This window comes from Vanessa cardui, chromosome 11, assembly GCF_905220365.1.
Source record: "Vanessa cardui chromosome 11, ilVanCard2.1, whole genome shotgun sequence".
In the NCBI taxonomy this organism is placed as follows: domain Eukaryota; kingdom Metazoa; phylum Arthropoda; class Insecta; order Lepidoptera; family Nymphalidae; genus Vanessa; species Vanessa cardui.
Window position 1 is genome coordinate 1197789 of NC_061133.1, and position 22915 is coordinate 1220703.

The 22915-nt window shown below is 31.9% G+C and overlaps 1 protein-coding gene across 3 annotated transcripts in view; it reads right to left on the minus strand.

Moving 5' to 3' along the window:
• The window catches only part of LOC124533333 (adhesion G-protein coupled receptor G2-like), a 58535-nt gene that overhangs the window by 9547 nt on the left and 26073 nt on the right, over window positions 1-22915 (minus strand). For 2 of the 3 annotated variants that reach the window (XM_047108540.1, XM_047108538.1), the window contains exons 2-6: window positions 8459-8571; window positions 2503-3291; window positions 2206-2378; window positions 1286-1914; window positions 12-187 (exon numbers count right to left, since the gene is read on the minus strand). In XM_047108540.1, the coding sequence (XP_046964496.1) occupies window positions 12-187; window positions 1286-1914; window positions 2206-2378; window positions 2503-3291 (1767 nt within the window). In that variant the 5' untranslated portion in view covers window positions 8459-8571. The remainder of the gene's footprint in view (window positions 1-11; window positions 188-1285; window positions 1915-2205; window positions 2379-2502; window positions 3292-8458; window positions 8572-22915) is intronic. The other variant, XM_047108539.1, reaches the window with a different exon arrangement.

Genomic DNA, 22915 nt, shown 5'->3' on the forward strand with positions numbered 1-22915 from the left:
ACTTCACTAACCGTCGGCGGGAGTATCGAAGGCATAACGATGGCGATGTCGTCGTGGACCCTAAAAGGCTTGTCAATGCTGACGTATGTGGTGCAGTTGGCTTTGGCGGTGGTCACCCACTGGACGCCTTCGTTGAAATTACCGACGCACGTGTGTGTTCGACAAGCAGCTGTGTCGAATGATTCTCCTAAAATTTCCAAAACCAAATTATCCAAATACCCTCTTAAATTGAAGAAACATTTATAAATTCGTTCATTTATAATTTATTAATTTTTTCTTTACTTCACTACATAGCATAAAACAAAGTCGCTTTCTCTGTCCAAATATCCCTATGTATACTTCAATATTTAAAACTACGCAATGGATTTTGATGCAGTTTTTTTAATAGATAGAGTAATTGAAGGGCAAGGTTTTTGTTTATATTGACAATGTAATAAATAAACAAGAAAAAGACAGTAGTAGGTATATATTTTGAATCAGCATTGCACATATGCGAAGCCGGGCAGGCCTCACGTATTATGTATTTTCAAATAATTATGCCTGAAAAATTATACAAACAGCATGTAGAAAATACGTTGCGAGCCCTTGATCTGAACAATGAGCGCAGATAAGATAGTAAGATAAATTCTACAATTAAACTATAATTACGAATACTGTAATGTTTATTAGACGGAGAACGATCTCGAATGTAACTTTATAATATTGGTAATCCAATTAAAAATGTTCTAAGTACTGCAGTAAAGTGAAATTTGGAACCAAATTAATGAACCAATCAAACGAATATTTAAATAAAAAATTTGAGGAAGCTTAGCTTTTGATTTACCTCATGTTCGTTTTAGTTATCGTATGCATATTTTTATGTACTTCCTCATTTAAAAAATCTAAACAAAAGACTTAAATATTTTTTAACATGTTTAAAAAAGAAAAATAATTTAGAACGTGCCAATGCAATATAGCAATTAAAGCGTAACGTACATGTAATTACAAACCCAAATAAACTTAAGTTCATGTAAGTACATTAATTAATATTGATACTTAGAAAAACATTATTTGATCCAACATCTAAGCGACGATAATTACTGTTTATTAAATGGGTTTGGTCGAGTAACTACAAAATTAAAACCAAAATATACTTTATTGAATTACTTTTTTGCGGGCACTTTGAATCGTAATTTTCTTTAATCTATCGAGAGGAATCGACGAAAAACTTAGATAACAATTAATTTCTGTAAATAATCGCTTAAATTCAGGAAAGAATTATTTAAACATTCGATAAGTTACTCACCAAGCGCCATCTGAGGAATCGTATCAAATCCTTTACAGTAAAAAACTGGCTTCATGGACAAAATCTCCATTTGGTCCCAAAACCCTGGAGTAACCGGCTTCATGTCAGGACTCAACTCAACGTGGACCAGAACCGTTCGCCTATCCATATACAACCTTTTCAGCTTCATCTTAAGTATCACAGACTTCTCGTTTTGAACGAGTCCTGAATTTTTAAAACTTTTCAAAATATCTTCCGTTATATTGGAATTTATTTCGCCGTAAACGTTGATATATTTTGTTCTATAGAATATGTACTCCTTCAATTTCGCCTCCCACACTTTGAAAAGTTTTGGCAAATCGTCCAATTTATAGAGCTTATTATTCTTTAACTTTATTGCGTATACATTGATTAGTGACTGTTTTTCTCTAACGAATAAAACCTTCTTTGATTCCTTAACTGTATACTTTTTGGTATTAATATGAGTACACCAATAGTACCCGTCATCTTTAGGTTTTAAGATGAATTCATTCGTTTCGTCGACACGTTTCTTGTTAATCTTTACGGGATATCGGTTCACCGAATCAGTAAAGCAGTATATGTCATCACCGCTCAGTGTATCGTTAGTTATCAATGTCAATTTGTTTTCCCTAAAAATGATAATGAATTTATAATAAAATATTTTATATAATTTTTTTAAATAATCAAGTAAGTGATACTTTATGTAAATTTAAAATTAAATTGTACCAATGTAAAAATAGTACCTATCTTGGAATTAAAAAAAAAACTTTTTGTAATTTGCTTATTTTGCTATAAAATTTTTACAGGTACTACTTTAATTATTTAATGAAGGTAACATAATAGAAAAAAAATCGTCATTTCTATTATAGGCAACATTAAATAAATTTATAATTTAATAGTTTATATTAAACTATACTTACAAATCAATGGCAACATCCAAAGTCAAGTCTTCTAAAGGCACAGAGTGCTCACAGATGACGTCATAAAATATATAAGAACTATTTACGAGGTTCCAAATATCATTATGAAGGGATCCAAACAAAGTGTCATTATTATAAAAGAAATTTTGAAAGTTCCATTCACTTAATGGTATCTGAAAAAAAAATTACTACTAGTAAATCAGTCATACAAAATTTTATTTAAAATGATGCAAAAAGGAATATCGACTATTTCCAACTAACCTAACCTATTATACCATCAATGTAATGGAAACTTACCTCGCTATGATCATTTGTCGCATCATATCTCAACTGTGAATAATCGGAGCTCATTACGATACCCAACGGATATGTATAATTTACTCCTGAGTTTCGAAACATTGGGTAATTAGAGAGTCTCCAACCACGATTCAATAGTGAACCTCCTTTCTTCGTACAAAGGTCCTGGGCCTGGCTCCATGTCGCTCGAACTGCACCGCCCCCAACTCCAGTCAATGCTGACAAACATGTAGACTCCGGACTCCAAAACCTCAAAGAATCCTTTAAAGCCTCACAACCTTCGTTCTTAGTATCTTTATTATCATAAGCTTTAATAACGCAGAAGCTATATTGCTGTTCGTTGCACTTCACTGCAGTATAATTACTAACTGGGTCAATAACAAGGCATAGTTCCTCTTCTAAATCTAATGTAGGATCGATTGTGACGTCATAGACTGCCTCGAACTTATCTCCAATAGTTTTCGTGTAGGACCAGTCAACGAAGAGCCCCCCTGGATGCATAGATTTGTACTCCGTCCATATCACATAATCTGGTTTCGTTATGTTCATTTCATTATACAATTTGGAAGTGTACAAGTTTCCTGCACAATCTTTGTATTTGTCTGCGAATGTTTCCGGTCCTTTCCTTCGAAAACAATATGGAGTGTTTTTACTTTTTGTGAAGAAAAGTGAGTATCCGATTGGGCAGTAAGCCGTGTCGTAGGTCTCCTGGCCATAGGCAATGGGTGAATCTATCCATAACAGGAGTAATATAGCTGCTTGAAGTATAAATTCAATTTGTAAATGCATCTGTAACAAATTAAATTTTAACTATAAAAAAAATTAATTTCAAACCTAAAAATGTACGAGCATAATATGATTCTTAATTCAAAATTAAATTACTAGGTTGATATACATTAGAAATGGACTTTATGAAAGTTTTTACAACAAAGTTTATAGTGAGGTCATGAAACTTTTTTGTACTATATTCGTACATCACAAAAAAAAAATACTGTAAAACCAGCACATATTTTCCAAAGTAACGGCTATAATTTCACAATTACACAATCTCTAAAAAAGTTTACGTGTGATAAAATTAATTGTACATAATAAAATAATCTAATAAACACAACAGTTGTTGATGACAATGTTGATAGTTTTAATAAAGAAATTACCAGCAATAAAGCATTCAAATAAGAATCGTTAAAGAAAATCAATTGAGATAATGTCAATATGATCATCGATCGATCGATTGGATCGGATCATCCAATCAACCTGAGCAATAAACAAAATAATTTACACAATAATATATTTGTATACATATACACGGTATATTGTATCATTTTTCGATCACAAAAAGCTGAAACATTTGGACTGGGCTTTATCTAATCGAGAGATAGTGAAAAGGCACTTGACGTTATTGCCGATACACTATCATTAACCTCTGATTGTATTACCCAATGACCATCTATTATGCAATTACTTACTCATATATTAAGCTTATTTATGCTTGGCAGCTTACCGAAACAAATAATCCAACTTTTATTTTTTAGAGTTCCTATATCCCTTTTGATTAAACTTAGCAATTATTTTTTGTGGCTTTTATTCATGTCAAAAAGACACAGATTATTTCGCCAAAGTCACGTGCGATGGTGAAAATAGAGATTACATGCTCAAATTAATTTTGAAGGCATAATAGTAGTTGATGAATTGGGAACCCACAACCTAAAGTAAATTATATTTATCAAAACGTAAATGTCGCTTGACGGAAACACAAGTATTACTTATCATAAGCATGTATCATTATGAATCGCATAGAATGCGATAAAAATATTAAAAAAAAAAACAGTGTATGTTTATCATGATTTTAGCTTTTTATATTTATTTGAAGATGTTGATAAGTTTGTGTGCTGAGTCATTTCATTCGGATTTAAAATATTTAGTAAGAGACTTTAATCTCCACACTAGGTAAATGATTTATCTTTCCTTAAGAACTGGAGCTTATTTCACCACGCTTCACCGGTGAGGATTGAAAGTGTTTAATGCGTGGCTGAGTTTGTGGCTCTTTGTGTGTACTTGATGTAGCCGATACTACGGTGTTCTTGGGAATAGAATTGGATTCCAGACTTCAGTGGAGTCCCCATTTGTCGTCCCTAACAGGAAAACTCAGCTCCGCAGCATACGCGGCTAGAAAAGTTAGACAACTAACTGATATTGATACCGCTCGTTTAGTTTATTTTGGTTATTTTCACAGTATTATGTTATATGGCATATTATTTTGGGGTAACGCTGCAGATATTGAATCTGTCTTTATTTTACAAAAGAGAGCAATCCGGTTTGTTTATAATCTTAGAGCTCGAGACTCTCTTCGGGATGTTTTTAACACAGTAGGAATACTCACTGTTGAGTCGCAATATATTTACAACAATATCATGTATATTCACAGTAACATTGATCAGTTTGATAAAATCAGTGATAATCATTGTATATGCACTAGAAGTAATAAAGAATAAAGGATTATAACGCCAAGTTTCCTACTCCGCAAAGTCAATAAATCTTTCTTGGGGCAAGGTATCCATTACTATAATAAAATTCCGCAGACATTTTTAACTTTGCCGTCTCGTAAATTCAAATCGTTTATAAAAAATACATTGGTAAAAAAGGCGTATTATTCGATACAAGATTTTGTAGATGATAAAAAAGCGTGGAATTAATACCTGTTGACTTCCAGGCAGGATATATTAATTTGAAAAAATTGTATTAACTAACATGACTGTACTTTTTTTAAAATGTTGAAAAAGAGTAACTACTGAGTTTCTTGCCGGTTCTTCTCGGTAGAATCTACTTTCCGAACCGGTGGTAGCTTCACTTAATTGTTATATGACGATTCAAAAGTGCTTGAAAAAGCCCACTTGAATAAGGTATATTTTGATTTTTAATTTCTTCATCTCCTCTTGATATTATCATCGATTACAGGGTAAGGTATAGTATAATAATGTCAACGAACTAAATTGTAAGTATGTGAGATCGTTTTAACACATCGTTCATCGGTTATATGCATAGTGCTATACTCCATATGGATTCGAAAGGACTCTTCTTAAAAGGGATAAGATACAAACCGTACTTATGCACTAGATAGGTAACTTTAGATCTTAACTCTCATAACGTAACGTTAGGTATTGCTTAGAAAAGACAAGACAGTTCATGAGATAAAATGAATTCTAAACAACAATTTGTGTTAATTCAAAGTATTTTCTTTGTCAAGAAATTTTGATAAATTAACGAAAAAATAATAACGATAATTCGATTTAAATACTTTTATAGATATAAGAATGCAGAATTACGAATAAAGCCACTGCAGCAAAAAATCTAAAAATAGGTTAAGTTGGGTTAGATTTTATTTAATACTTTATTATACGTATATATGAAAAATAATAAAACATAACTAATACGTAAGTACTAAGATGGTGTTTCCATGAATAACGAATGGAAAGATGGAAGGCACGTAAGCAATACACACCTAGATTTTTGATTCGGATTTTTTATAAGTATAATATATGAGGCGATTGCGTTAAAACGTATTATTTTACATAATTCAATTAGTATAGACACGATTTAAGAAATTACGCTAAGCCATGAAACCTGTGTTTTTACAATTGTAGAAATATATTTTTCATAGCGATTTCTATTAGACTCCTGATTTTGAGTTTATTCTTTTTTCAATTGAGCTGAAGATTTGACAACTTTCGAAAGTGCACCATTCAACCCAATTTAAGATATATCACCAGTTTCTAGTTTAAATATTACTGTAGTTAATTGAGTTTCAACAAATCCATGCATACCTTGAAATTAACCAACCTCATAGTCATAATCATACATGCCAAATACCTTATTACAATAGTTAAGCTAATTGGTTGAACAAAAGGTCGCCGGTTTCATAGCCTCACATAATGAGGTCGAAACATCAAATAAGATTGGGCGCGCGGCAACCTTGATGACTGTCACCGGAGTATTTTTGTGAAACAGGTGACGTAATTGCTTTGCGTAATGACTATGATTTGTCAAAGGTCTATGAGGACTTTCATAACATAACTGGTATGCTGCATCCCTATTGGCTACTATTATGAATTCTCCTATAAATGACCAATGAGGGTCTTCTTTTTTAAATCTAATTAAAAAAAATTGAATTCATATAGAGAATACGGGAGATGATAATAATAATTATATGACTAAGAACCATTTCCTGATATAACACAAGATGGTATTCGAAATTTAAGTTTCAATAGCTAATGGGTTCATAAAATATGTATGTATTTATATATTTATAGTTATGTATTGTTATTATGTGTATAATGTATGTACATTCAAATTGGAGATTTTTTTATTTTTTATTTATTTTTTTATTTTTTTTTTATAATATATTATCATATATTGTCACAACCCGTCACAACCACACAGGGTACCATTGAAAATCAGCGTTGGGTTCTTGGAACCCAACTTGGAAGCTGAATGGTACACCTTTTAGGACATGTTAAGATCATCGTGTTGTTTTGTATTGTTGTTGTTTTTTTTTTTGTATATTTAGTTAGCAAGTAGTTATAGTTAGTTAATATGTTTATATTTTTTTGTTTGTTTTTTCTTCCTTTTGTTTTAAATTTTTATACTTCTTATTCTTTTATTATGTACTGTGTCCTAATAAACATTTCTTTCTTTCTTTCAATAAGTAATTGTGATTTCATATAATGATAACAATGTGTTATATTGCCCGAGGTGTTGTATTGCAAGCGTTTGACATTTATTCGGACGAAAACATCGTGTAGGATGTTACAGAGAACAGATGCTTTCACAATTGCATCATAAATTTCAATCGAAATTATTCATAAGTAGTAAATCGTACGCGTACCTATTATTCATTTTTTAACCTTCATTTTTTCTTCTTCCTACGTGATATTGGCGAAATAATTTGTATCTTATCACTCGTGTCAGATATAACCTATATAAAATTAGAATTAGATTAGGATTAGTATATGCAGACTGTCTGTATAATACCAATTGTCATGGCGATTGGTTCAACAGTTGATATGGTACAGCTTCCTTTACTGACTTACAACAAAAGGGATATAAAATGTTGTCTTCACAAAATACATATATATAAATTCACTTCACATTCGAAATCTTTTTGGACCAACCTATAGGCCTAAAGCTTGTGAGTAATTAATATTGTAAACCTAAAATAAATGTAGTATTTAAAAGATATTAAAATTAAACCTGCGTTTATTTGCTATTTATTTAACACTTTTATTCTTATGAACAAGGGGAATATGTTCCAAATCTTCTCCTCAAAGGGAGAGGAGGCCTTATGCCCGGAAGTGGGAAACTTACAGACTGTTGTTGTTTTTGTCAATGGTACGGTTTATTAAAACATGCAGAAAAACAGTTCTTGCGCAAAATGACGTATTTTGCAAACAAATACCATCATTGTTTTTGATTAACTAATTAAGCATTGAAGAAGCGATGTGGATTAAACTGCAATCCTTCTTCAAAATAGATAGAAGGCCTTTGTCCAGTTGGGGGATATTTTTCAGAATGATACTTTACTCTCATCACTATTTGATATTACTTAGTATATAATTACACTCAAATCATATTGTATAATGATTACTTATAGTTCTTTTTCAATTGTTTTTTAATTAACTCGTATTTATTTTTTTATTTATTGTACTATTGTATATATATATTGTTTTAATTTTGTGTTAATAAATCGGAAATTAAAGTAGACAATACTTTACTGTAGTAAGCAGCTATCATTTTTAATTAGCGCTAATTACGAACAGGATTTTAATCAGCTTTTCATTTCTAAAGCTATTTCCTTAAATGGTGATCGGAGACAAATTAAATTTAAATGAAACACAAAATAGTACGGAGAGCTATCGTAACGCACAACTATAGAAGTAGAGAATCATATAAAAAGTATCACCTTGCCTTTTTCAAGAACGACCGTCACGCTCGCACGGTGTGCTAATGACGACGCTCATCTTACTAGGTTTCCATTGACGCCCGACTTCGCTTACTTTCTTAATGTTTCTTTATCTGTAAAAATATACATGAATTTTTATTATGCAAGTGTTAAATTTAAAGACACTATAGTGTCTTTAAATTTAACTTACTATATTTATATATATATTACTATACTAGTAGTTGCCCGCGGATTCGCTCGCCTTTTAGGGTGTTGGCTATCATGTGTGAGCAAAAAAGTAGCTTAAATTTCATCAAATTCGGTTCAGCGGTTTTATCGTGAAAGAGCGACAAATAGACAGACATAGTTACTATCTTTCCGCAAAGAATATTACTATCAGTAATAGATTGAACTACTTATTCATATTATCTGTATTGATTATGACAGATATAGATAATTAATACACTAATATTTTCTCTTAAAAGTTACATTTACTCTTAATAATTGTCATTTTTAACACTTAAAAAATAGAATATCTGAACAGTCGTTATAATCACATTTTGTATAGCTACCATTTATTCTTTTATGTTACCCGAAAGCAAAAGATATCTAATTAATGAGCTCCGTGAAAGATGGTCGACCTTGAACGAATTTCTTATTAACAGCCGAAAAGTTCATCGCGTGATTCACAATAATTACTTATTGGGACAAATGATCCCATTATGCCCCAATGGCTATCAGAATCAAGACTAAATTTATTGGTCACCTTGAATACTTAATGGATCAGCTACGTTACCAATTAACAGGTAACAAATACAAGAGGTTTCTGAAGAATGTATGCACTAAACACGATTAGATACATAGATATCATAAAAAGAAACAAATACGAATACATATAAGATCTATATATTTGGTGGATTGAGACAGTGTAACTATAGATACAATGAACATAAATCTTGGTTCCCAAGGTTGGAAATTACTGGAAACGAAGATGTTTTGTTCCTTGCGCTTGCACCAATCAAACCGGAACACAACAAGATTGAGTACAGCTGTTATGCGGTAGAATATCTGATGAATGGGTTATCCATACCCAGACGGGCTTGCGCAAAGCCCTACCACTTTTCACACCTATATAACACTGGTGTATTCAGATATTAACTCAGCAAATTATACACACAGTCAAACACAGTTTAGGCGAAGTTTTTCCAAAAATACCTTACAAAAAGTCAAAAACCTTTATTCAAATGGAAGTGCCTTACACTTTCTTTTTGATAGTCGAAAATCTACCACCGATTCGGAATATAATACCTCAGACCTGAGAAGAACCGGCGAAAGAAACTCAGCGGCATCTTTTTTTTTATAATATCAATTTACAATATACAATAATAAACATATTTTCGTTATTTGAAACAGCCTGGAGGCGATCATCTCATTCCCAAGGTGTGCAGTTACTATTAGTTGTTATTGGAATGCCATATACCGAAAATAGTTAACAAGTCAACCCTAACGTTCAGTTCAGGGAGTGGGTAACAACAGGGCGCAGTATAATGCTGATCATAAGGCAATTTTATTGTGTTTTCTCGATCGAGTACAATATCAACAAAACAATATTACGCACAGCTCATTTGGAGATTTTCCGTAATATCTCAGTTAGGTTATCTACATATATTATTAGGCAAGACATCAGTGTTTATTTTCTTTTGCAAGATCGAGGAGACGATTCATATATCTTTACTTGATATAGTAGGGCTGTCTAAATATATACCAATCACTCATCAGATATTCCACCTCCAGACTCAGTATTATGGTTTTCCAGTTATAAGGATGAGTGAGACAGTGAACTATTGGTATAAGGGACATAACATCCCAGTTCCCAGAGTTGGTGGCGAATTCGCTATGTGGGAGATGACGAATGATAACAAATGAAGTACCGTTAGTAACTATTCAGACGCCAGGGGATGTACGTCTGAATAGTAACTAACGGTCTTCAGCCTATAAAGCACAATTGCACTTGAATATAAACATGCCACTTTCATTTTCATTACACAGTTTTACGGATGATCACGAGACTACGAGAAATGATATAAAATAATGAAAAGCCTTCAAATTCAATATATAATTATTTTTAATACATAATTGAAATTAAGACGCGTTCACTAATATCTGATTGTACTATAGTTAAGTTGGTGACAGCGGTGGCTTATGAGCAAGCGGTATTATAATGCCAGATCAATAAAAATTATTAGTATGTTTGGACAAATAATTTCCCGGATATGATCCCATACTTCGTTAATCACGCTGAACGTGAGCTTACTATGATTGCTTTCTGACGATAACCAATTGCCAACCAATTGGACTATAAAAGTTATGAAACAGCGAATAGACCTACTCAGTTATAACAGATAAGATCGTGCAACGCAGGCGTTATCCAAGAGAGACATGCTTTATCAAACTTATTATTTGTTTAAGATACAGTGACTCATACCTACGGCTCCAAAGAAAGACAATGATAAGTCTATTATTACACGAACCATAACTCCTGACTCGATTTGGCGTTCGATGTAACATACTTAAACGATCTTAGTCAAAGCTGTTTAAATATAGAATTTAAAGAAATGTATTTGAAGAAAAATAATAATAAATTGATACAGATTAAAAATTATAATTCAGCAGTTATTGCATATTTCTGGATATTTTCTTCGATGATTTATTTTTGTAACCACTATGATCATTCCTTTATTTGTAATTGTAACCGACCTATATACGTCTCAGATGTTACTTTAAATAAATATTTATCTTTCTCAGCGTATGAATACTGAGAATAATACACAGATACAATAGAGTATAAATCGAAACAGGTGGGAAAAATGGGTATCACTACAAATTATAAAACAAAGTCCCCCCCCCCCTCTTCTGTGTGTCTGTATGTTCTCGATAAGCTACTGAACGCTATTTTCATGCGGTTTTGACTAATAGACAGAGGGATTCATAAGGAAGGTTTAGGTATATAATTTATTAAGGGTTTCGCGTAAATAAAATGAAATAGAACAACAATAGTAAATATAATAAGAATAAGAATAAGAAATGTTTATTCGGGACAAACATACATTGCAAACATAATTATCAAAAAAAAAAACACACAAAAAAATCAAATCAAATCATCATCATATTTAACATTAGCTAACTAACAACATTAACTAGTGACTATAAGAAAACAACAAAAAAAAAAAAACTTAAAACATTTAAAGATAATTAAAAAAAAATAATAATAATATAACAAATGCCACAAAATTTATACAAATAAACAAACAAAGTCTTAACTTATGATGTCTGCAATCGCGATGTTTCCCGAAAAGGTGAACCATTCAGCTTTTATGTTGGATTAAAACCCAACGCTGATTTTCAATGGTACCCTTTGTGACTGTGACGAGCCGTGACAAAGTGTTGAATAAAAAAATTAATATAGTTATGTAAAATAATAAGAATATTATATAAATAAATACTTTATATACTTACGTATTATAATTCAGGTTGTCGTTTAATAGCAATAAATAAATGCAAGTTTTTAAAGTAAATGCAAAGCGAACCGCCAAAATAATAATTAGACATTATAAAAATAAATTGTATCAAAAATAGCAAAAATATATCGCAAAAAAGCAACAAAAAATATAAATAAAAGGTAAATATATTTATAAAACTTATGTGAGAAACTGGGACGGCCCGTTAGTTAGTTAGTTATAACGTTAGTTAGTATATAAGTGTGGGACTAATAAACGTCTAGAATATTCTACTGATAGTAGGGGAGCCCAAGAGGGGATTTCGGGATTTACTAAAGCGTTTATTTTATGACCTCCGTCAAAGTTTACATTTAATTATAAATATAAAACCTTTTTAGTGAGTAACATTAACGTGGAGCACTATCCACGTTAAAATTACATTACTCATCGCAAGGCGCCATTAACTTCTCTACCGTTTAAGGTCAAATCATAAATGATGAACAATAGATAAATATGAAAAAAAAAATGGCTTGAAAAGTTTTTGTTCTAGTCAGGAAATAGGTTGGCGGAAAAAACTCAAATATTTGGTATTCTAAAAAATGAGTGATATGAAACCAAAAATATTTTATATAAAATCATTATATCAACTGCCAATTCATTTGAAATACTCAAAAAAATATTTGCTTTGATATTCCTTTCCAAACAAAATCGAGACCGGCGAACTGTTTGCACAGTTTTGATTTAAATTAGGACAGAAAATACTTCTTATTTATTTTTATTTTTTTTTTATTTATTTTATGGTATAGGTTGGCAAACGAGCATATGGGCCACGTGATGGTAAGTGGTCACCATAACCCATAGTAAGAAATATTAACTATTCCTTACATCGTCAATGTGCCACCAACCTTGGGAACTAAGATGTTATGTCCCTTGTGCTGTAGTTACACTGGCTCACTCACCCTTCAAACCGGAACACAACAATACTGAGTACTGTTATTTGGCGGTAGAATAACTGATGAGTGGGTGGTACCTACCCAGACGGGCTTGCACAAAGCCCTACCACCAAGAAAATATTCTTATAAATATATTTTAATATTTGGGTTTTATTTTAAACAGTTGATTATTTATATTTTTGATTTAAGTAAATATATAACAGCTAATAATAGCCCTCGGCTTTGATCCCGTTTTAAGGTTTTGGTTGTCATGTTTTAAGCAATAAAGTAGTCCTTTCTTGGAGTTCAAGTTTGCTTCGTACCAAATTTCGTGAAAGATCGAATGACAGACAGGCGGACAGAGTTACTTTAGCATTTATAATATTAAAAAGTAAAGTAACAGCCTGTAAATTTCCCACTGCTGGGATAAGGCCTCCTCTTCCATTAAGGAGAGGGTTTAAAACCACGCTGTTCCAATGCGGGTTGGTGGAATGCACATGTGGCAGAATTTCGATGAAATTAGACACATGCCGATTTCCTCACGATGTTTTCCTTCACCTCTGAGCACGAGATGAATTATAAACACAAATTAAGCACATATATATAATGGTGCTTGCCTGGGTTTGAACCCGCAACATCGGTTAAGATGCACGCGTTCTAACCACTAGGCCATCTCAGCTCTTAATATTAATATAGATCAAAATTAAAAATATCTAATAGCTAAATAATAAGTGAATGAGATTAAATCAGAGGTTTGAATTGTTTAAAAGTAAATACTTGGTCCCATACTAGCAAATCACGTCACGGCTTCGCTTGCGAAAGAATGAGAATTATAATTCGAGCACAGCGCCATATTACGGTCATTATCTATTTAGCGTGTGAATTTAGCTTTAATCGATTAACGGTTAAGTCGTTCAATTATTTTAATGGTATTAAAATAAATGATTCCATTAGTCTCTAAACATTGTTACCATAAAGACTTTTCGTAGAATAAAGAGAAGTGTCGAGAGATACCTGGTCGGAACAAAGTTACCTTCACTATATATTATGTATTTACACAACGATATAAATTGACTGAGTTTTATAATAATTGAAAGAAAAGAAATACATTTTTTATTAAAAAAAAAACGTATACATAACATATCTCATTCAAAATCTTAAATAATAGCAATACACATAAAATAGAGAGAGAAAGAAAATAAAAGAAGATAAAAATGTCGAGATCCAAAGATTTGCCAGTTACACCAGTACATTATAGTGTATAAATTTATAATCTAATACATGACTACAACTTAAGTGAATTTCTGTTACTGACGAAGGTGTTGAGACCACCATTATGGTCAAAAAAATCTCCCACATGGAGCACCTTAGAGCTAAACAAGTGTTGGGAGTTATTCTCGAGACAAGAAGAGGCTTTTGATCAGTTTCTATTTCTCGTATGATCTATGGTATGATCTAAGACAGTTTTTGACTTTGACTAATCAAAAACCTTTTAACCAAACCAAACATACGTGGTTCAATATCGGCATTACGTGTTTTTAAACCAGAACTCCAATATATTTAATTTCGGTACTTTATAGCATATAACTTAAAAGCCATACCGTCGACAGATTTATCTAACACGTATTATGTACCAATTGAAAAAAATGTTCTTTTTTTGGGGTCTCTCACGTGGAATGTACTGAACATATATTTTACATAATATAATGACTATCGATGGTGAGTACTATAAAATGTATGAGTAGCTAGTGCATTATAATATAATTAAAAAAAGTTTAATAGTAATAGGTACATAGGTGAATAAAAAAAGATCAGACGGGTTAAACAAAACTAAATTAATTATAAACTAAATGTGACTAAGTGCAATAATGACGTTTTCATGACTTTTATTTGAACACGGTTGAGGTGACGGATTTGATACAATAAAGCCGAGCGGGGTCGAGTATTAAGTAGCTGAAATGGAATTTAGTGCTCGCAAATACCAAAATTAGATTTTATTAACTGCTCCATGACGTAAACCATAAGTCATAAGTACAATTTATTAAATACATATACGAACTGATTGGTAAGAAACTCTTACTAAGATTTTTTTTATGGAATATGTTGGCGGACGAGCATATGGGCCATCTGATGGTAAGTGGTCATAATCACCCATAGACAATGACGTTGTAAGAAATATTAACTATTCCTTATATCGTCAATGCGCCACCAACCTTGGGAACTAAAATGTCCTATGTCCCTTGTGCCTGTAGTTACACTGGCTCACTCACCCTTCAAACTAGAACACAACAATACTGAATACTGTTGTTTGGCGGTAGAATAACTAATAAACGGGTGGTACCTACCCAGACAGGCGTGCACAAAGCCCTGCCACCAAGTGAATAATAACAAAATCTCACCAACTATGATATTACAGCTAATATTATTGGTCTTGGTAGGATTCGGTTTTTCTCGGCTGGTCTGGTATTTTGTCATTTTAAAATGGAATTCTTTCCCAACTCATTCCCCAGTGTTCCCTGCCTCTTATAACCTGGGTTCCTTCAAACGAGGCGTAAGGCATCTTGCAGACCAGCATTGCAAAGGTGATTAGGGCAGTTCATTCTTTCTGTCTGTACTGTCTTTGAATTTATACTGCACTAACACCTATCATCAGGTAGAGTGGAGTCATACGCGTACCTAGATATTATAAAAGTATATATATAGTTCACAAGTGTGTGCGAAATCTGATAAAGTCGACTTTTGTTAGGCTTGTTTGATATGATATTCGGTCTTACGACTTTCCTCTACCTTTGGGGCGGAGTAGGAGGACTTTAAACATCAACCAATTTAGAAAACTAACGAAACAAGAATAAGTATAGTCTATTGTGGTAATTTAAAGAGACACATAATCCAAAAACAACTTTCAAGCGGTTAAACCTCGCGTGTTTTCATAGCTAAAAATAATACAATTATCACCTGCATAAAATATGTTATTTAATTAAAACATAATATACTTTATTCGAGTATTAAATCTTAATTTAGTATTACTCTTGGCTGACTTTTTATGCATGACTAGTACCCAACAATTTGACTGATACATTATCCCTCATATAATAAATGCTCAAATAAATTCAACGCTTTCCAATCAGCAGAAATCCTATAATAGAAACAGTCTATCTCGCAATGATTTGCATGTAACATTAACACATTTGCAGTGGTACAGTGAACAAATTTTTAGCAACAGAAAAGCTAACACATACTCTAACTAACATTTCACCGCAAAAGCAAATCAACGGTACCCAAAATAAATTAAAGTATTTAGTCGTTCCATAAATTATAAACGTTCAGGATGTGGGTCAACCATACTTAAAAGTCATACCAAAACGCGCTGCAGCATAATTATACCACCAGAGTGATCTTTGGCTTCCTCACATACTGTAGTACTTCAGCTATGTGTGCGTTAGCGCACACTGACAACTTTCCCACGGTCGCGCGAAAACGGGTTGCTGATGCGCAAAGTGCGGAGTCTACAATGTTATGATGAAGATGCTGAGCGTCAACTTTGACTGTCCTTCATGACGGCACTGGTTACCCACACATGTTACCTGGCCCTTTACTCGAGTAACTAATGGAACGTACCTTAGTTAAATCTCTAAATTTTAGAAATTACTAATATAGTTTGAACAAATAGTTTTTAAAAAGACTAAAATGATATCCAATGTTTTTTTTATCAAAAATTTCACATGGAAAAACTTAATTGTACAAATTATTGTACAGCTCGAACATCAAACAATAAAAACTCCATCTTTATGATCATTTCTACGATCTTATCAAAACCGAAATATACTTTATTCCAGTTGTACTTTTACAAGCACATTTTAATCGTCATTTAATAATCTATATTAAGTGAAGCTACCAGGTATATAAACAAATACATTAATTTTATAAGAATGGAAAAACAAATGTACATTAAGTAGGAACGTACATATAATTTAAAGTGTCACGCACTCTTACACTTCTTGTGAAAGTTAATCATTATGAATATGGCGTTACAATATTAATTCACATTATAAAAACACATTAACTATGAGCATTTTTATTTCATAAAACAATAGACGTAGCAAAAGAAACAATGGCAGTCCCTTCGCACGGGTAAATATGTTATAAATTTCCGTGGGAAAACTTCTGTATTTTTCCGGTTCCGGTAATAATTCTAAGAAGATTCATCCAGGTATAAATCATTTATTGAAATTTAATACTAATAAATCCAATGCTATTGATATTATCATATTTTGTTTATATATATTTGTTTCTTTTCTTTTTAGTTGTTATGTTTAACTTATATAGGTTTCTAAGTAAACATGTACTGTGTTGAGCATGTCGAATGTATAAATAAACTTATTTAATTTGTAAATACAAACTGTGTCCACGACGTCGGTTAATTTAACTAATAAGTTATTGTTATAGATTAAGTTACTCCTTATTACATCACCTATGTGTCAGTAAGAGTCTCGTCTAAATCGGTCCAATCGTTCCAGAGATTAGGAATACCGTATATACATACATAGACATTTATTACTATTATATTATAATAGCTTTTACAAACTGTTATAAAAAGACACTTCAATTGTAATGTAATTTGTGTAGAAGATTTATAACAGACATTTTTTTTTCATTTGTTTGAATACTAATATTCTGTATTTTGAGACAAATGTGACCTTACTTTATACAAATATAATGATTGATTTTGTTTGAAATTTACGCGAACGTTTCGTTCATACGACTGTGATGAAAACTTCCAAAAATTTCTTGTGTTCTCGAAAATGATTCTAATAGAAAAATAAAATCAAATGAAATCAATCTTATTTAAGTAAACTTAACTTTTTGAACCGTCGATATTTAAGCCCTACCGAAACGAATAATACCTCAACGAAGTGGCAACGATGTGGAACATGATCTGTAACGGATTATTGCTAACAAAAAATAAATAAAGAGACATTATAACGCCTACCGATAAATAGCTAGTTTAGCAGTAACTGTTTTTTATTTTTTATCTTTACTAATATAATAAATGTGAAACTAACTTTGTCTCTCTATCTGTCACTTTTTCACGACTAAACCATTGAAACGAATTTGATAAAGTTTGGTGTGAAGCAAGCTTGAACGCCAAGAATACTACTGAATGCTACATTTTCCTAACATATGATAGGATTTCCTCTGAAACGCGAGTGAAGCCGCAGACAACAACTAGTTTGTATATAATTAAGGCAATATATTAATAAAATAATATTAACTCAAAATAAAATAAAAATGTTAAAATAGATATAGGAAATGCCTGTCAATTTGCAATAATCTGATTCAAATGATATTTTGCAGGGGTGTAAGATATATACAATGGTTTTTATTTACCCAGACAACAACCCAAATGTCTAGATGACTTAACAAATATTTACACGAACCCCGAAACGGAGGGCATGTCTGTTGACCCCTACGAAAAGCGAGCTCTACCTTTCTCTTATATAAGAGTGAAAAACCAATTTCTTAAATTTTTTTAAAGAAATAATACATATTCCACAGCCAGCAACGCCAATAGCCGGATGACTCAAGCTTACAAAAAATGTCATTAAAATCGGCACAGGTTTATTGGAGGACTTATATAAACAAGGTTGTATTAGGGATTAAGATTATAAAATCTATAATTGAATAGAATACATAAAAAACAACTTTAAAGAGCTAAAGAAAGCAGTGTTTTTATTATTAAAGAATATTACCAGTAAAATTAAATTAACGACATTAAATAGAAATGAACCAACTACTTATATAGAAATTTGGTGGATTGCACATGTGGCAGAAATTCGATGAAATTAGACACATGCAGCTTTCCTCACGATTTTTCCTTCACCGCCGAGCACGAGATGAATTATAAACACAAATTAAGCACATATATATGTATAGTGGCGCTTGCCTGCGTTTGTACCCGCAATCATCGGTTAAAATGCACGCATTCTAACCACTGGGCCATCTCAGCTCTTCAAAATATATAAAAATGTACTATCACCATGGATAATAGTCTGCTTGAGTAAACCATCGATGTAGTTTGCGAATATTTGAAGTCCACGTGGTATAAAACGCATCTATTTACACCAATAGTTTGCAAAAAGCCTTAAGTTTCACACAATTTATCATTCATACTTACAAAAGCGCTTGTCATTGTTCCGAAAACAATGACGGTTTTTTATGTAAATAAGGTATGTATATAAAGCGTATAACTCGATAAACGATTATATTAGATGACGAAAAGCATAGAGTTAACAAATGTTAATTTTCATGCAAAATCCGTAATTATTTACTTCAATATCCCGGCAGTAGCTAATCTTATTTTATAACTTTAAGGTCGGAAATATTCCGCGACTAGGAAAAAGCATTTTGTTTTTAAGAACATAAAACTATCAAAACATAGACAAATGTTTGTATAACAATTAAGATCTGAAATTACATTATTATTTAACCAAGCAACGTATTTCCCTAAACAATGGTTGAATGTAAACAAAAAACAGACATAAAACAATGCGTCAAATAGAAGGATTTGAATGCGTAACCTTCGATCCAACATATATTTTATCCATTGCACTATAAGTATAAAACTCGATCGAGACATGAGTCTTTGAATGAAGTCGTTGCTCAACCAATCTCTGAGGACAATTAAGTCAGGCTCGCGGATAATTAGGTTAGTTATACTTCACGCGAAGGCTACAACAATTACCGGTGTGTCAACCGGGGTCAACAGCTACGAAGTCAATGTCAGTCATGAGAATCGCTCTGTAGATTTCAAAATTTAAGAAACCTTTAAAGTATCAAGACTGTACGAATTTTGACGTGATGTGACTACAATGTTGCTTTACAAAGTCAACTCATGAATACGGGTAAAGTAGTTACATAGATTTTATATGTATATACATCTCATCCATTTGGCTCTTAGAACTGCATCATAGGTCTAGTGGCAAGGGTATAAACTGCAGTTCTAAAGCTCTTGAGTTCGAGGCCTGGATCAATAAACATGGTAAGTAGGTAAGTAGTAAAGGATGCTTCTGTCTGTATGTTTGTAACATTTACAATATTAAATGAATTATTCTCTATTTAGAACAGTAGAACTGAAATCAAGCAATTACATTATCATTATAATTTTGAAAATTACATAATTATTTATAAATGTAGACTACATTGGTACACTCCTGGTGTACTTACTCATCTGTCACAGAACGATACAACGGGTTCATGCTACTAACATTCTATCTACCCATCCACGTGTTCGTGATGATAATATAAATTCTTAAAATCCTGTGCATGTCTGTATACAATCTTAATGTTTACGTCTGAACTTTAACAAATAACCAATCACATTTTACTATTATTCTTGCACTAAACAGACATACAATGAGATCACAGTCTATCGTTACTTTCGGCTGTTAATTATTCTACGTATTACATTATTTTTAGCAACGACAATAGACTTAAATGGGCCAAACACGGAAATTCTCTTTTATTTTTGTACATCTGATAAATAAAAGTAGCAAAGCTCCTAATCGGCATATGTTCCGAGATCGTCATATAGAAATATGATGAAGCCAAATTACACGAAACTTTAATGTAATTTGTACTATAACCTTTCTCATGAATGAGTCCATTGATGAAAATAGTATTAAAACCCGCTCGGTAGTTTTCCAGTTTATGATCAGACAGAAGGAGAAATATATGCGGCGTGCTTTGTTTTATAATACGTAGTGAGAATAAAAGAACAGGAGAAAAAGAGCGTAACGCCGCTTCATAAGTTGTTATTTTTACACCTTACGTCACTGGGATTTATTGAATCTTATTAAAGTTATCCTATCAAGTCAAGAAATTCATATATATCACACAACCTACCTGCTGGTCCGACCGCATTCAAAACATGGAGGCTTAATTTTTCAACTACCCAGAGATAAGCTGAACATTGTTGTGGAGGAAGCTAATCGACTTAACATGCCTGCCTAAGAGTCTTTACACTACCGGATAAGCACAGCGTAGACTAAAAAATAACATATCTTACGTAGTTCAGTTCCCTACTGAATTATAGACATAAGAATAGAATAGACACAAGAAATATTAAAACTAATCTAATCTAATTAAAATATAAAAAACTACAGTGTTAACACAGAGTTCTCGAACTCTTACTTGATAAGATTTGTGTATAAAAATGTTTCTAAATATTTGTTTGGATTTTTTTTATTGTCAGGATGTTTTCTTATGTGACTCAGCTATGAATTGTGAGATATAAATGTAACATGTCGAGATAAATACGATCTGCTGTACCGAATTGATAAGATTAGACTTATTCAATTTAATATCAAGATACTTTAAAAACTGAAAAAATATCTCCAGATTGCGCAAGAATAATGTGAAACGAACACAAAATAAAATCTGCTAAATGTTATATTCCCACTTTGAACTACAGTAACCTGTAGCAATCTAACGATTGCGCATGTTCAACCAAAAGGACTTGGATTTTTAATTGAATTGAATTTGAAATTACAAAAATTACCAACAGGAATGTTAATTGCTTTAAATTGACCTTGACCCAAGTTGATTTTTGAGTACGACCGTTGAATAACTATACCTACCTTACAAGCAAGCTTGAATTATAAAGAACATATGTGTTTAATCAGGGATTGTAGACCAGGGACAGGGTAGAGAATCCCTATTCTAACAAGATTATTACAGCATATCGAACATATACATATATATTCGATATACTGTAATACAACTGCAATACATTGGCGTCCTTCACATTGATATACAAAGGGCTCGAACCGATGAGGGCGCTACCAATATCCTCAACTGATTGGAGATATCAACAACTACTACACCATCAAAATATGAAGGCAGACAGAAACTATATGATAATCAAATAACTGACACGAATATTGGAATTTCTTTATATTATTATTAGATTACGGCATATTTTCATATAGGGTATCCAATATCCATAAAAAGACATCTGCTACCTGCAGATGTCTTTTTATGGATATTGGTAGTTAGTAATATTCTTGATTTCTCAATAACTTTGGTTTTTCAACTGAACTTTAAAACTAAATATATCAACTAGGTCTGTCAACAAATTTTATATTCCTGCTTTCCGAAGCCTGATCTAAGCAGTGCCTACTTCCATACTTCCAGGCGACTACTATTTTGGGACAGAAAACTTCTTTACTGTAAGATTTTACCTTTATAACATATGATGCATCTGACATCTCACCGTGATACTAAACAATATTACAATATAGCCATTCAGAAAAAGACTAACTCAAACATCGCACTTTTCCCCGGCTTCTTGTTACTACTGCTGTTCTATTGCAAAATTACTTCCATAGAACGCAGTAAAACAAGAGAAGAGTTATATTTAAAAAGGGCTGCTTGACTACGTACCTTATAAAGTAGTTAAGTTTTTTTAACTATTATGTTAAAATAAATAAATACTTCGGTATAAAAATATATTATGTGTTTTCGTAGCTTAAATTTACTACACAAACAAATTGACTACATTTTAACCAATTATACAATCATTGCAATTAACATATGAATGTAATCTCACAAGAAAGTATGAAATAACGTTGTATCGGCGAGGAAATCTTTCTGCGTGACTGGCTTCGGAGCAAAAACCACGTGATGTCTAATGAGGTCTATAACACCAACGATATTTTCTTATAAAAATTTGAATTTAGAAAACCAGTGATACATAAGTTTCTTGGTGTTTTTGACTTCCATAGCGACTACAATATTTAAAAAAAAAAAAAACGAAATAAAAATTGTCCTAAAACATATGTGACACTACATAATAAAAATTAATAGCAACGAAGAATATTTCTTAATGCTAATTAAAAAAATATTTTCTTATAACATTTTTACAATAATTTGAACGAAACGATTTGTTGACTAAATAAAGATTAAATTGTTAAATAAAATAATATTAATTAATTCAAAATGAGAAGAAAGTATGTATATGCGCTCAAAGTTTTCAATGAAATTAAAATCAA